At 42.8% G+C, this 14,915-nt stretch overlaps 2 protein-coding genes across 2 annotated transcripts; one reads left to right on the top strand and one right to left on the bottom strand.

Annotated features, from left to right (window-relative positions):
* Positions 1-488: 488 nt before the first annotated feature.
* EAE98_002692 (uncharacterized protein) lies at positions 489-1,657 on the bottom strand (the record flags this gene model as incomplete). Its single annotated transcript, XM_038950312.1, has 3 exons — positions 489-513; positions 602-1,298; positions 1,408-1,657. 3 exons carry the CDS (start codon positions 1,655-1,657, stop codon positions 489-491), a joined length of 972 nt encoding a protein of 323 aa, XP_038812841.1.
* Positions 1,658-2,954: 1,297 nt separating this feature from the next.
* On the top strand, positions 2,955-11,549 carry EAE98_002691 (uncharacterized protein). The gene is made up of 3 exons (XM_038950311.1): positions 2,955-3,567; positions 3,639-7,509; positions 7,757-11,549. The coding sequence occupies exons 1-3, from the start codon at positions 3,521-3,523 to the stop codon at positions 11,237-11,239; spliced, it is 7,401 nt and encodes a 2,466-aa protein (XP_038812840.1). The 5' UTR covers positions 2,955-3,520; the 3' UTR covers positions 11,240-11,549.
* Positions 11,550-14,915: the final 3,366 nt, after the last annotated feature.

Genomic DNA, 14,915 nt, shown 5'->3' with positions numbered 1-14,915 from the left:
ATATTTCTATATATATTTCTATATATATATAGAGACATATAAATAAATATAAAAAAAGAAAGAGAAAAAGATAATAATCAATTTATATTAATTTATATCTATTTAGATATCTATATAGAATAAATAATGTAGTATAGAATAAATAGTATAGTATTAAAGTATATATTTAGTCTCTATATATACTTTTACTTTTAATATTACTATTACTTCCACTTTTACTTCTACTTTCATTTTCATTTTTAATAAAATAGATAGTTACTAGGTATCTACTCGTGAAAATGATGGTATTCTCGAAAAACATAAATAACTATGCCATTCATTTCATGAGGCTTCATTTATTAAAAAGTATATCTCATCTCATCTCATCTCATCTATTACAACCACAACAACAGTAATAATAATAATACAATTGATTGCTTCTTCTCATCTCATTTCCATGCATTCAGTGTTGCGTTAGGTCATGTATATCGATAGAAGAACCATTCATTCTACGCCGCGATTAAGACCCAAAGTCTGTGGTTCATGTTAGTTTAATTGATCAGAAGCTTTAAGAATGGGAGAGGAGATTTCAAGAAGAGAAAACGAGGAGGGAAGAACTTACAAAAAGAAAATCATCAAAACACCAAACATCTTAGCAACCAACCAGCGATTACCAGATACCCTCGACCAATATTTGAGTAATTCTCGTTGCGCTCCTTCAACATTATCCACCACATCTTCTGTATTCGCATCGATTCTCTGAATCATCTCACTCTGTTCCGAAACCATCGTAGCCAATTGTCCAAAAATGCCTCCGAGTTCATTAATCGTCCGCTCAATTGCTTCGATCGCTTCTCCTCTCTGATGAATATATTCATTTTGCGGTTGCGCCTCTTCCATCATCAACAACTGTTGATCACCCACGGGATTTAAGCTTAACAAATCCTGACCCGGGCCTGGACTTCCTCTCGTGGGCGTACTATACAGAGGGCTCGCGGATTGGGAAATATTGGGCTGAACATGCGAGGACACTGACGAAACGAAATTCTCGGTGCGGGAGCGCGAGGCTTGGATATTCTTGGTGCGGACCTCGAGGACGTCTTTAAAGTTGGCGGAGACATCGGTGAGTTTGCCTTGGAGCATGAAAACGACATTTTTGTTGTGTTCGCCTTCTTGATCGGCTTTGGGATGTTGTGCGCGCGTGAGGCTTTGGAGACTGGAGATTTGTTGGTTGAGCGAGGAGAGGTCTTGTTTGATTATGAAGGTGAGTTCGTTGATTTCGACGGGTCGGTCGTCGAAGAGGGTTTTGCGTTTTGCCACTATTTCGTAGATTAGTATCCAATTCTCTGCATCCTATTGTCTCTGCATCCCATTGTCTCGGCATTCTCCACGACTCCAACTCAAAATAATAGAAAGATCCAATCTTACATTCCGCCAACTTTTGTAACTTCTCCATGGTTCCCGTGATCCCTCTCCCAATCTCGGCCGCCTTCCTCGCAAATTCAGATCTCCGCGGCTTGCCATGTGCATTCGCATCGCCATTTGCAGCGGCCTTTTGGGAATCGGAAAGGAGTGATTGTCTCTGCGCTCCGACTTTCGAGGAGGCCTGTCTCTTTTGTACTTGTGTTAGGACGGATCGGAACTCGTTTGTTCGATCTTGTATCGATGCGACGGCCATCGCGATGGTTTGTGTGGATGGATCGATAGATGTGGAGGGATTTTCGCAATGGTTTTGGGTGGTTATCCAGATGTCTGGGTGGGTTAAGCGTAGAATTATTCTTCTTTGTTCGTGGGTGGAGAGGTGGTTGAATGTTTGGGTTTCTTCTTGATGGTGTTGTTGTTGTGTAGACCCTCGAGGCGCAAGTTAATTTAATTATTTTAGGGTTTTGTACAGGGTGTTGAAGACAATGGTATAGTTTTGTTGAAGGAGTATGAGAGAAGGTTGAAGGAAGTTTGATTGATGTAATCGCTGTAATTGCTGTATTAAAAGGTATAACGTTATTCAAAGGTGGAATCTCATAAGTGTATTTGTTGATTGTGAAGTTGATGAATGACGGGATAATTTACAGAGAGAGTACAAGTACAAGTACAAGCAAGTACCGACATAGAATAGGACAGCTGGTGTTTGGAGTTCTTGCTTCAGTGTTTACTCCTGAAAATTCTTGGTGTTCCATAAACCCTGAAACCGAGCAGCTAAGCCTAAAATTGGGAATGGTATTACATATCTCTTACTATTATTACTCTTCCAGCCTTGGAAGGAGATAAGGCTACCTCTATCCTGTAATAAAAGGATGTTGGCTGTGTCTATGTCTACGGCTGCATTGATCACGAGGCAAAGGGGGTTTATTTTAAGAAAAAGCTTTTAATATAAAATACTGAATGAAATCAAGACCCTTTGGAAATCCTCCCATATCATTTGTTCATTATCAGCATACATTCTGTAGACGTTGTGGCTGAGTTCCAACTCAACGCTTGTCTGTGGGTACAAAGTCAAGAATTCATCATCTAATCATCATCTGGTGATCCTATGCATAACGCATCGGCAGTGAGTACCTAATATGAATGAATACCGGAATATCACTCGTGGAGATGACTACATGGTACTTGTATGGAATAGGTATGTATTGTTCATTCATTTTGGTCCATGTACCGGTTACTTACCTAGGTAGTTTGTTTGTTTGTCTTTATATGAATGTGTAATTACGAGGAGATTAAATCAAAGTAGATACTATGGAGATATTCTACAAGGGTGAATAGATGTATTCATTTGGCTAAAGATCTACTTGTTTATATAGTTGGTAGATACTGAGATAGTATTTCTTTCAAGCTTGCAAGGTAGTTATCTACTTCATAATACGAGATATATACATACTATATACACACTAGTACTTGTATACATGCACACACACATACCTCCTAAATATGATTTTCATTCACCTAAAAAACATTACATTAACAACGACATGCATCACCCACCTAGTACCTTATCAATGAATGTCTAAAATTCACCAATAAATAAATCTACAATATATCTCGACACAATAGCTACCCAAGTACCTACTGAGTACTCTCTCCATCGCATCGTAAGCTTACAATAACTGAATGGCTTCATCGTTTCATCACTTCATCCGCTCGTCCATATTAAATATCCAAGTACCCAGGTAGCCTCCTCCTTGTACTAGGTCTCTCTTACTTCATCAAGAACCCCTTACCCCATTCCCATTCCAAGAAACCGGGGGGGCAATCACGCAGCCACAGCATTCATCTGAACTTCTGAAGATTTCCCGATAATCAAAAAGTCGTATCTGATCCACTCACTCACTCCCTCACTACTACCTAACCTACCTACTCTCTCATATTCCCTCATCGTCTTGATAACAATAAAGACTCCTTCCACACTCAATAAATCTCACACTTCCATTGCCACACTCGATCTCCTCTCAATAACTCACCATAGCCACTTTCCATCATCCATCATATTTCATGGTCAAAAATATGATTCTCCCGTGGATCGCGAAGAATTAATGTTTGTTGTCGCATCATGGCAAGGCCATATATTAATACCTCGGACAAGAATGGGTCATTATTGTAAGCTCCTGCACATCACTTTCGGAATTCTCACGGGTCACGTAGAACGCTGCTAAACAATACATCACCAGGAATCCTACGTCTGGAGGTTCAAATACTCCCATATCCTACAGAGCGAATGTAAATCGACAAAAGACAAAGAAATGGGCCGAGGCAAAGAAGATAGATTATGGAGGCGACGACTGGGGAGATGATGATGGATATGACCCTTATGATGCATATGGAAATGAGCTCGATCCAGCACCCGCACCAATAGCAAAACCTACAGGTCTACGTCAACCAGGTCAAGGGCTTCCCAGTGCGAGAGGAATGTCACAGGATCGGAGTCAGAAGAGTTATGGCAATCTCCCCTCGGCGTCTGTTGGCAGCCCATTGAACAGAAGGAATTCTTTCGAAGCGGACGACGAGTCGAGGCACTTTTCGAACGCAACCATTCGGCAAGAATCACCACTACCTACGTCCCCGCCTCACTCGGCCGATTCTTCCACAGTTGCCGCAACTCGGTTTTCTCAAATGGGCGTGGGAGGTATAAAGCATACACGCGACCCGAGTGGCCCCCCAACTTTACATATATCTACACAGCAGCCATCTCCGACAGGATTACGAAAACCTTCCTTGTCTGCTAATCCCGTGCCACCCGAATCTTCATTTAATAACGAAACCATTTCTCTGCCAGCTCGCACTAATACTAATGATTCGTCGGTCCTGTCAGTCGGTTCAGTCAATACACCAAGCGATTATGGAACGTCGAAGGATTTTTCGCCGTCTGCAGTACCGGCCCCATTATCTATGCGGCCTGCACCTGCCCCTCAAAGCGCAACCATTGCAGCTCCAACTACCAAGTTTCCTGCACGAAAGAGCAGCCTGAGTACCATGGGAGTAGAAGCTCAACGAATTTACCAAAGATCTCACGAAACTCTAGGTCAACCATTCCCAACAAGTTCCAGACCTTCACCTGCCCCTGGCTCTGCAGATCGGTCTGCAACAATCCCAGGTGCGTCAGATATTCAACCTTTACCATTTATCAGACCCGCGGATATTTATCGCCGAGTTGAAGAGGAAAAACAAGAAAGGGAGCGGGCATCATTAGATTTAGTCAGACCCAGTATGGACTCACTTAGAATGGAAGGGTCGAGTGACATATCACATTCACCAGGCCAAGGGGCTGTCCGTGGAAGGTCGAGTTCTGATAGTTTGGGACCTGGTAATCGAGGAAGATTCAGCTTCGGCGATCAAGGTTCTGATTCGGGAAGACGTTTGATGCCAATTCTAGAACCTGTTAAAGAACGAAAGAGTGAATACGGCTTCGATGGGTTTAATGCTAATGAAATTCCATCACCAGCCCAAGAGATCACAAATCCACCAACCGAGCCTAAAATCACGAGTCCCATACTTCCGGACGTGCATCGGATTTCCGGATTTGGTTCCGACTTCTTTTCCCGATCAACAAATGATAGTGCCCCCGCCCCTCCAACCGAAACCATATCAGAACTGCCAGAGCAAACGTCATCAGGAAATTCTGACCCGCCAGGAGATACCTCTCTTCGGAGCCAGCCCTCTTTCGGGTTCAAGTCTGTTGTCAACCAAGCTTTCGATAGGAAGGATGATAATTCGGTTCCTCCAACACCAGTTTCCAATACTGAAGGTAATGTAAAGAGATCTGATAGTGAAAGTACTGGGACCATTGGAATTAGTCCCATTATGAGTCGTGGTCCAAGCACCACGGACAATCGAGATCGTGAAATGTCAACTCCCGCTATCATGGAGCAAGCTGAACCTATCTCTCCACGTCTTCAAAATATTCCAAATGAAAGCGATAATCAGATAGTTCCTCCAACTTTTATTCCAGGTCATCGACGCGATATCAGTACTCCGAGTCCAGGGAATAGCCCTGCCCGAACACCAGATCTCGGTAATGCATCCAAAAGAATATCAATGGGAGAACAGGCCTGGATTTCATCTGCAAGTCCTACTTCTCCCGCCGAAGATGCCCGCGAGGATGCTGATCCAGAACCGCCACGTCCAACCCTCGATCGTGATGTGAGTTTCCGCCCTCAAATACCCGGTGGATGGCAGTCGTATACGACCACTGCAACCACTAGCACTGTTCAACCAGAGACACCTCGGTCCCCGTCTCCTCAGGTGCCGAGTGATCCAGTTCAAGCTTTAGCAATAGAAGATTTGACACCTACTACCACTAAACATTCTCTTCCGGAGTCATCTTTAGAAGCAGCACGTGTTACGCTCGGTGTCAAATCCGATTCGATGCCGACACCTGATCCAAATGGAAATGTACATTCTGCTATGACGCCGCATCCTGAATTAATACCTAGTCTTGAAAAGGCTTCGCCCGAAGCGCAACTGCAACCTGACTTTGTCGATCAACCCAACCCCCCAGATTCTTCATCTATACCACCAATCAAAGACAGCCTGGTCTATAGTGAAGAACCCGCATCGGAAACTCTTTTAGAACCATCTACCGATTTCCAGCCGGGTACAGCCGATGAGTTTAAGACCGATGAACTCCTTCTTCCACCTTTGCGACCACAGGTATTGCCAACTCTGAGCACTGACACTGGACCTTTGGATGAAGAAAATGACAGACTCCGAAAAGACATAGTCAAAAGTTTATCCCCACGCCCATCACAATCAGAACAAGGCCACGAGAACTTGCGCGAAAGACCAATCTCCGATAACATGGAAGAATCGCGAGAAAGTACATACTTAACGGATGTGTATGATGATTACTGGAATGATATAGGTGACGAAGATCACTCGTCCCCAATAGCAACATCATCTCCCGACAAGCTACAAGCAGAGCAAGCTATTCCAGCAGACATGCCAGAAATCCGACCTCTCAGCTCTCACCGAATGTCAAAGCAGCAAGCTCGTCCACCTTTACCTACACGTTTCTCTTGGGAAAAAAGTATGGATACCGTAGCTCCAACTGATACCAACACGCCTGAATCACCTACAAATCAAGCCGATGCACCAATTGAGAGAGCCGACGCACCAATTGAAGGCCTCCAGCAGATGGACCCGGAACCATACATGGAGAAGGAAGTCTTAGAGGAGGTTCCACATAATAATGATCACGTGGAGAGAAATATTGCCTTAGGTGCTGGCGCTGTGCTTCTTGGAGGTGGTGCTGCCGCTATTAATCAACACACGGTTAGCCCTGAATCTCCGCCCACAGTTAACGTCTCTTTGGCCCAAGAAAAGGAGCAGCCACAATTTGCATCATATCCCATCGTCCCAACTCCTGAAAATGAACACCCGGCTTATGGATCAACATTGGATCTATCCACTGATCCGCTTGGCTCTAATCCACACTCTGCATCGAGTAGTCCAAATCCCTTTATTGCACGTGAACCCTCACCTTCACGACGCGAATCCGCCACTTCACCACGGACATCTAGCATGGGAAAGATTTTAACGTTCAAAGAAATTGTAGGGATGAAAGAAGTTCATGAAAGGGTACATGCATTCGACGAAACAAGGGAGCGCTTTGCAGCTATGGACTCGGGTATCCATGAATGGATATTTGCCTTGAAGGCTGAACAGCCAGAACATGCTGATGTAAATGAATGCTACGGAGGCTTTAGAACAACTGTACCGACTGGCTCAACCAGAAGAAATACGAGAAGCGGATCCGCGGCATTGCAGTCGCCTTATTATCAACAATATTTGAATGCTAGTGCACCATCGCAAGCATCAGTACCTGCATCACGAACAGGACAAACTGGACCATCTGGTATTCAGCAAGGCTTCTCACCAGCTCATGCTAAAATTACAACTCAACAGGTTCAAGCTAAGGGAAAAGAGTTCCTTCACACAGCTGGAATATTTGGTGGTAAGGCTGGAAAGGCTGGTTTCCAGGCAGGTAAAGGATTGCTGGCAAAAGGCAAGAACAGGCTTCGTGCGGCCGGTAGTAGCGATAAGGTAGATTAACATCTCCTTCTGGGTTGGATATGGGTTTTTTAGGCGTTTTATTTTTTGAATTTCCATCGTTTTGCTTAGTTAGCGTGGATGAATGCTCATTGCTTTCCCAATCCCGTCTGACGGGTGTGTACGACTAAGGAAAAATCCAGCCCATCACAATTGTTTTTTTCTCCTTGCTATGTGGCCCATCATCTTCATCATCATCATCATAATGAGTGTTCTAGCGCTAAGTCTAACCCTTCTTTAGACGAGTCCCCCTCCTAAGTCGAGAAACCCTGATCGTTCATCATGGGGCTTAGCGCTCAATCTATCGAGAGCTACAGGCCGGACCGACCCCGTTCGGAATGCAGAGCAGAACATACTATCCGAACCAACCAGACACTCACAAATATCAACTTCATCGGATGTGCTTACTCCAATTGGCATGGTTGGCATTCCTCCCACAAGCGACGAAGAGGCGCAAGCGGGACACGCGGAGGAGATGAATTTAGTGACACGTGATACTGCAGGTGAGATTTTAGCTCCCGATAAAACGGATGAGCAATATGTTCTAAATCCTCCGGCCCCCATAAGTAAGTATGAACTGACATGGGATCCTTTCGACACAGCCCAATTTGCTGATTCAAATTACTTCACCAATGACAAGCAAACTAATCAGCATTTGATAAAAGACGATTGCGTATCAAACAGTCTCTCAGTTCTGCCAAGGAGTGCGCAATCAATTAGTGATGACACGGCTTCTAATAATGCCCAAAGAGAGAATCTTAATAGAAGAAATTCGGCTGCAGCTGCATCGGTTATCGGAGGGTACACAGTTCAAGGTCGTGCGGAGTTGGAATCATCAACCCGCGTTCCGATCAGCATGATTAATCGACCGCGAGGAGCAAGTCTGGATCAGGCCACTACATCTGATCATTTCAGTCGACCGACTATTGGTTCTGTACAAACACCTCTTTCTACACAACCGACGAATCAGACTATAGCTGCTCCTGAGGAGCAAGGAAGGCAGCCTTCATCCAAGACATTGCCGCCTATCCGACGCACATCCAAGTTTGGATTCGAATTTGGGTCCAGAAGACCCCAAACCAGATTTCCCATATCTGATGATGAAGATGAGTTTGAGATTGAGTCTAATGGTGGTACACAAGATGCAGTAACATCAAATGCGGCGGAGGTTAAAGAGAATCTTGTCCCACAGCAAAATTCGCATGCAGATGTTGCAATTGCGGACATAGTTCGAGACCCAAAAGCCAATCTTCCAATCAGCCCACAGCCTCGTTTCTCGGTTTTCCCTCGTGTCGCAGATCCATTTGTTCAAAGAAGCCCTACACAAGACATGGGGCGATCAAACCCAGCCATCAGACACAATCGTCAAGACTCATGGAACAGCGTCTCGAAAAATTCTCGGTCTAGGCGAGGTTCGACTTCTGATAAGCAGTTTGTCCAGCCTCGTGATAGTAATGCTCCGCCACTGATACCGGCTTTACCATTCGAGACACCTCCTTCTTCCACTCAACGCTACCCCGAGCTATTTGGGGGGCCGGTTACTGAAATCAGAAGTGATCCTGATATGCCCGGTGGATATCATCAAGCACCTCCTAGTCGGACTGAACCTTTTCCTTCATATCACCGAGCAGATGAGCTCCCTGGAGCTCGGCCCCTTGAAAGCTCTAATGAGCCTACTGCTCATCGGCGACGACGTAGCTCAGACCTTGTCAATCGAGGCATAAATCTCGTACGCTCCTTGTCTAGAGAACGAAGAAGTTCTGTTTCAAAGGAGGAGAAAAAATATCCTATTAATACTTCTGCTTCATCTCCGATGCGTGACGACAGGCAAAAAAGGAGGGGGTCTGGCTTCTGGGGCACATTTGATATCTCCGGTGAACAATCATCCAATTCTGGAAGAGAGAGTATGGTAGCACAACATTCTGGTAGCCAGTCCAATTTTATGAGTAGCCAGCATGATAGTCCTCAAACGCCAAAATCTTTCCTCAATCCTAACTCTACATTGGAAACATCGCATTCTAATATGTTTGGACGTTCTACAACTACAATGGGGAAAACCCTTCAGAAAGATGAAAAGCGAAGTCGATTAAGTGGTTTGAGTGGCCTTTTTACACGTTCCCCCAAAGGAGATGGGTCAGTACTCTTTAAGCCAAAAAGGGCCACAACAGATCTTTCAAGCTTTGGTCCCCGAACTGGCACCCTTTCTTCGCCTCAGTTCGAAGACCATTCTATACAAAGCACAAATATGGGCCATAAACGAAGACCAAGTCAACCGTTGAACTTTCTTTCGAAATTGGGCCCCTCCACCTCTCTTCAAAAGACTGAAACCCCATCAAGACAGGATAGTAAGCTGCATCTGGAACCCCGCCCGAGGCGCCCTTCAGTGAGTGGACTATTGACCGGTATGCTTAGAAAAAGATCGAATACGCTAGAGAAAGATAGTGAAAGAAATGAAGATGATGGAAGGAAGCCTGTGGTTGTACCAGTGGCTAGAATGTACTCGGATCTAGGCGCGGAATCACTTGAGGTCTTACCCGATGCGATTGCCACACCCGCGCAAAGATTAAGGAAAAAAGATCAAGAACAAGAACAGACTCGCAGTTCTAGCAAGTCGGATGGTAACAAACAGGATTACTCACATCCTCGTTCGCATCATCATCCTCGTTGGTACGACACCCCACCACGACTCCCTGAGCCCCAATATGATTCAGTCCCCATTCCAGATGGATACAATCTTGTTCGTGGTGATGGAACGACCCCAACACCTACCAACTATGACCCACGCGGTATTAATAAATTTAATCGTCCGTCTCTGGGGGAAGATCTTCCAAATTCATCCCAACAGTACTCAGTGCCATCACCTGTCTCACCTCTTGCTTATTCTGGTTCCTCCATTTTGCACCACTCACCACCACTTCATCAAAACTTCTCACCCGAAAGAAGACTTATAAACTTACCATCTATAGACACACATCGTTCACCATTGATATCTTCTATTCGTACCGATCTTCCAAGCGACGAGGACATCCTAGCTCGATCTCCCGCTCGCGAGCAGCCTGGTCAGCAACGCCCTTTTCAGCTTGCTTTACCACATAGCAGTGATGCACATGATCAATACTATCGGTCATCTACGCCACCTGTTCATCCTTTTAAGGACGAACATCTAGTATCGAGAAGTCCAACTTCAGTTCCATTGCCCATGGGTGAATTCTCACCGTCATACGAAAATATTGACATCGATCGTTTTCCATTGCCACCCTCGCCATCTCAACAAAACCCAGACTGGCATCGAAATAGAAATCTCTCGGTGGCTACGGATGATGATTTACGGCGTTCTAGCACGGGAAGAAGTCTTGTTAGTGCTGTGTCACAAATTTCTGACTCTCCATCCCCACAACCGCATAGGGTGAGTGTGATGGATGATAAATTGTATGTGGATTGCGATGACGACATGAAGCATCATGGTGATAAATTTTCGAATCCGGTTTCAAGATTACTAAGCGAGGATGCCGATTTGGGAGACAGGTACTCGGAGAGGAAGGAAGAAAATGAAGTTGCAATGAGAGGTGGTGAAGGGGTGGCAGATATTAATGAACGCGAGATTAGCGAGTATATTCACCATCACGATGTCGTTAATAAAATAACACATGCAAAAGAGGATAAATTGCAAATGTCTGCAACGAGCTATCCGGGTATGGAGTGGAATCCTTATGTTGATGAATAATGGGAAGGGAGGAGGGGTTAATGAATATATATTTTTTTTTTCTTAAAAGATGAAGAATGACGTTCTGGGTTGGCAGGGATAAGGAAAGGAAATATATGTACAATGAATACGAGAATTATGTAATAATGTGGGAGTTTGGGGTGTAGAAGAGAAGAGAAGAGGGAGGGAGGGTATTGGAGATTTTGGTATTGGTAGAGGAGGAGGATTTGATATGGAATGAATTGATATGATGTGATATGATATGATATGATATGATATGATATGATATGATATGATATGATATGATATGATATGATATGATATGATATAATTAACATCGGTTTTGTTTGATTTGATTTTTGAATTGTTTTTGAATTTGCTTGGTTTTTGATCTGTTTAGGTTTTGATTTTTCTTGTTTTTGATTTGTCTGGTTTTTGATTCCTCTTTCTATTCCTCTTTCTATTCCTCTTTCTATTTCTATTTCTATTTCTATTCCTCTTTATCCCCTAGACTATTGATTACAGCCGGGTTCTATTTACAATATCTCATTAGCCAATAAAGTAATTATAATCCAAGAGCTCTTGAAATTATAGATTATATTATCTTGAATATGAAATATAATAGGATTTAAAAACTTTTTATTAATTTTTTTTTAAAAAAAAAAATTGTAATAAACCTTTTAATTATTATCAATTTATTAAATTCTAATCTTTAATTTCAATTAAATAGTTTTCATATTTGATATAATTCATAAAGTTATTAATATTCTTATTTGCATACAGGCTATATATGCCGGCCGTAATCAACGGTCTAGGGGATAGGATAAATATCTTTTCCCTAAAGAATCAATTTCGCCTATTATTTATAAGTTTTAATACTCTATAATATTCCTCTTGTGTATTAATATAAAGGCATTTAAGTTTATTAATATACATGATATGATTCCCCGGACTTTATTATCGATTAAAGGGTTTTATATATTTCATTGCAATTTTGAGTTTTGAAATATTTGATTTTTCTTTTTATTTTGATATTGATATTAATATTGATATTGATATTTTGGGGTTGGGATTGAGATTGAAAAGCTGGAGAGTTGAGATATCTGAAGATGTGTTGAGAGTGAGGTTTCTGGAATTCTAGGATTTGGGGGGTTGAAATGTTGGAATGTTGGGATGGTAGAGGTGATCGTGATGGGTGAGATGGAGGGTTTCCTGAGTGGAAAAGGAAACTGGTGGGTATGAAAAGGGTGATATGGTGGGTGTAGAGCTTTGGGTGAGATTCTGGTGAAAGTGAGTGGGATCTTAAAGGGGATGTGGGAGGTGTGGAGGGATAAGGTGAGAGAGGATAGGGCGGGTGTAATGAGAATTTTTGTTTCTGGACAGGGTTCTCGGATATTTTGATAGAGGGGGAGAGGGGGGGGTTGTGCGGGCTACACGGTGAGGAGATGAGAAATAATAATGATAGGTTTGATGGAGTTGGATTCGTGGATTGGGGAAAAGAGGTATATGACATTCAGAGGTTTCCTCGTCTCTTTAGAGACTCAGACAGCGATCTATTATGAATATCTGTACAGAGATCTGCGCTAAACTATATGTGTATTCTTGATGATTGATTTGTAATTTTGAAAGCTCAAAGATATGTATTGGGAAAGGTGATTGATAATAATTAACTTTTTATTTATTTTCAAAAGATTTATAAGCACTTTTAGGCTTTAAGGCATTTTTTCCTCAATGTACAGACTTTTATAGTAGTTTGCTGTAAAAATCGCTTCGTTTGTTGGAATTTGCGATAATTAGACTAAGAATGCGTATATGGTAGGATATACGAAGTTTGAAGTATGAATGGATAGTTTCTATCTGTAGGAGGCTTAAGATTTGAGCGTTTATATTATCTCTTTCTTATTGTTTATATAAGCTCGAGGTGGATATCGAGAATTATAACTCCTGACGTGACTTTCTTACATAATCATGTCGTCTATTTAGCGAGTGTGGGGTTGACTGATTGAGGCTCTACGTAACTGAAAAAAGCGGCGGAAATTGAACACTATTCAAAAGAACTTCAACGACTAAAACTCCTTTTGATGTAATATTAAATGATAAAAACACTTGATATCAATACGAAAAAAACTCAAAGTTTCGTATACTTTTTTCAAATTTCAATATTTAATCTGAAATGAATTTATAATCTATTAAAAAAGACCTCTAAAAGGGTACTCAATTTCCGCCGCTTTTTTCGGTTACGTAGAGTGAGGTTACCTATCCATGCGTGACGGGTGTCCTCACCACCATATGCACAACAGTTGGATTTCGAACTCTGAGCAATGATTGCCGGAACTCTGGAATCTCTATCTTAGATGAGAAGTTCAATAAATCTAGCAAGTTGCTATTATCGAGAGCGCGATTGTGATCATTGGCCAAGATTTACAAGTGATTGAAATTGACCTGGTAAATCTTGCACGCGGTTAAAAGCGTGACGGAGATAAATGAATTCTGATTTGTGGTCGTTTTATAAGATGATAGGGTGTTTGAGAAATTCGTGATGGTGCGAAAGAGGGGATGGATATATCAAGTGTATATATTTCATTTTTGTATCGTTGTGGGTTGTGTTACAAAGGATGAAAACTAAGAGGGTAATGAAATTGTTTGGAAAACTGGTTTTACTTTACAATGATAATCCTCCTACAAAAGATTGCTACATAGTAATATTCAAATCTTCCGAGGGAACAACCACTACAGAGCAGTACGGCCTAGGGCGAGAACCCTATATCTCTCCTTTCATGTTCCAATATTGGCACTTATGTTTCTCATTTCTTTGTGCCAAGCTTTTGAGTGTTTCTAATTCTTGGTGCTTTAGATCTCATTTGCGACTGAGAGGGTTGAATGAATCAAGTGCATCGCAAGCGATGTTTGCCAACGCGACTCCCTCAATAATAATTCAAGCAAATTCGGGAGGTACAGCGTCGAATATGATGGCGAGAACATCGAATACTGTGTCGACTATTTCTGAGCAATGAAAGGTGCCAAGCTCGCGTAGCTCAAATCCGAAGTCTTGTGATGACGTCAGCATTATCCCATCACACTATATTTTAACTATCCTGTGTTTTGAGCCACTGCTATGCAGTTTCTGGAGTGTCGTCGTGAAGTTCTGCATCGAAAGATTATAAAATTGCAATAGATATCACATCCAGTAGTGGTAATTGATTCACCTGGCCCCACGAGTCTCTTGAGATCAATCTCATTTATTCAACTGAACGGTCGACAATTATCTCTCGATGTACTGGCGTTGGCGTATGAGGTAATCACGTTGATAAAAAAAATCGCGTTGGCTAGTAGAGTTGTGTTCCCCGTCGGTGACTTTTATGGTGACCTCGCCATCCTTGGGTGTCTTTTTCTCAAGCCAAGTCGCGGTGCCGATAGCTATAGCACCGGGTGAAATATTAGGCTATGGTTCAGAGCCAGTTGCACCAGTGGGAATAGGACATAAGCTTGCCCAAGCACTGAAAAGACTCTTGAAGAGGGCTTCTCCTGTCATGGCGGGACCTACGTTGACTTGAGAAAGGTCCCATTTCCATCGTCGCTCTTGAGTGCGCAAGGTCCTCTGATCTCACGGCATATCAGTCATTTTAAACCCAAGCCTTAATGGGCTATGAGCAATTTTGGCTGCCTTCCTCAAAGAATGACTGTTAAAAGCCTTCGC

The sequence above is a fragment of the Botrytis deweyae genome (genome assembly GCF_014898535.1).
Source record: "Botrytis deweyae strain B1 chromosome Unknown BDEW_005, whole genome shotgun sequence".
Lineage (NCBI taxonomy): Eukaryota > Fungi > Ascomycota > Leotiomycetes > Helotiales > Sclerotiniaceae > Botrytis > Botrytis deweyae.
The sequence above is the reverse complement of the archived record's forward strand: the minus strand, read 5'-3'. Positions and strand labels throughout refer to the sequence as shown.

Bases quoted from the DNA above. Each gene is read 5' to 3' on its own strand.
- EAE98_002691 (XM_038950311.1), top strand. From the start codon at position 3,521: ATGGCAAGGCCATATATTAATACCTCGGACAAGAATGGGTCATTATT. The intron at 3,568-3,638 runs GTAAGCTCCTGC...ATACATCACCAG, and splicing joins GACAAGAATGGGTCATTATT to GAATCCTACGTCTGGAGGTT. The intron at 7,510-7,756 runs GTAGATTAACAT...ACCCTTCTTTAG, and splicing joins CGGCCGGTAGTAGCGATAAG to ACGAGTCCCCCTCCTAAGTC.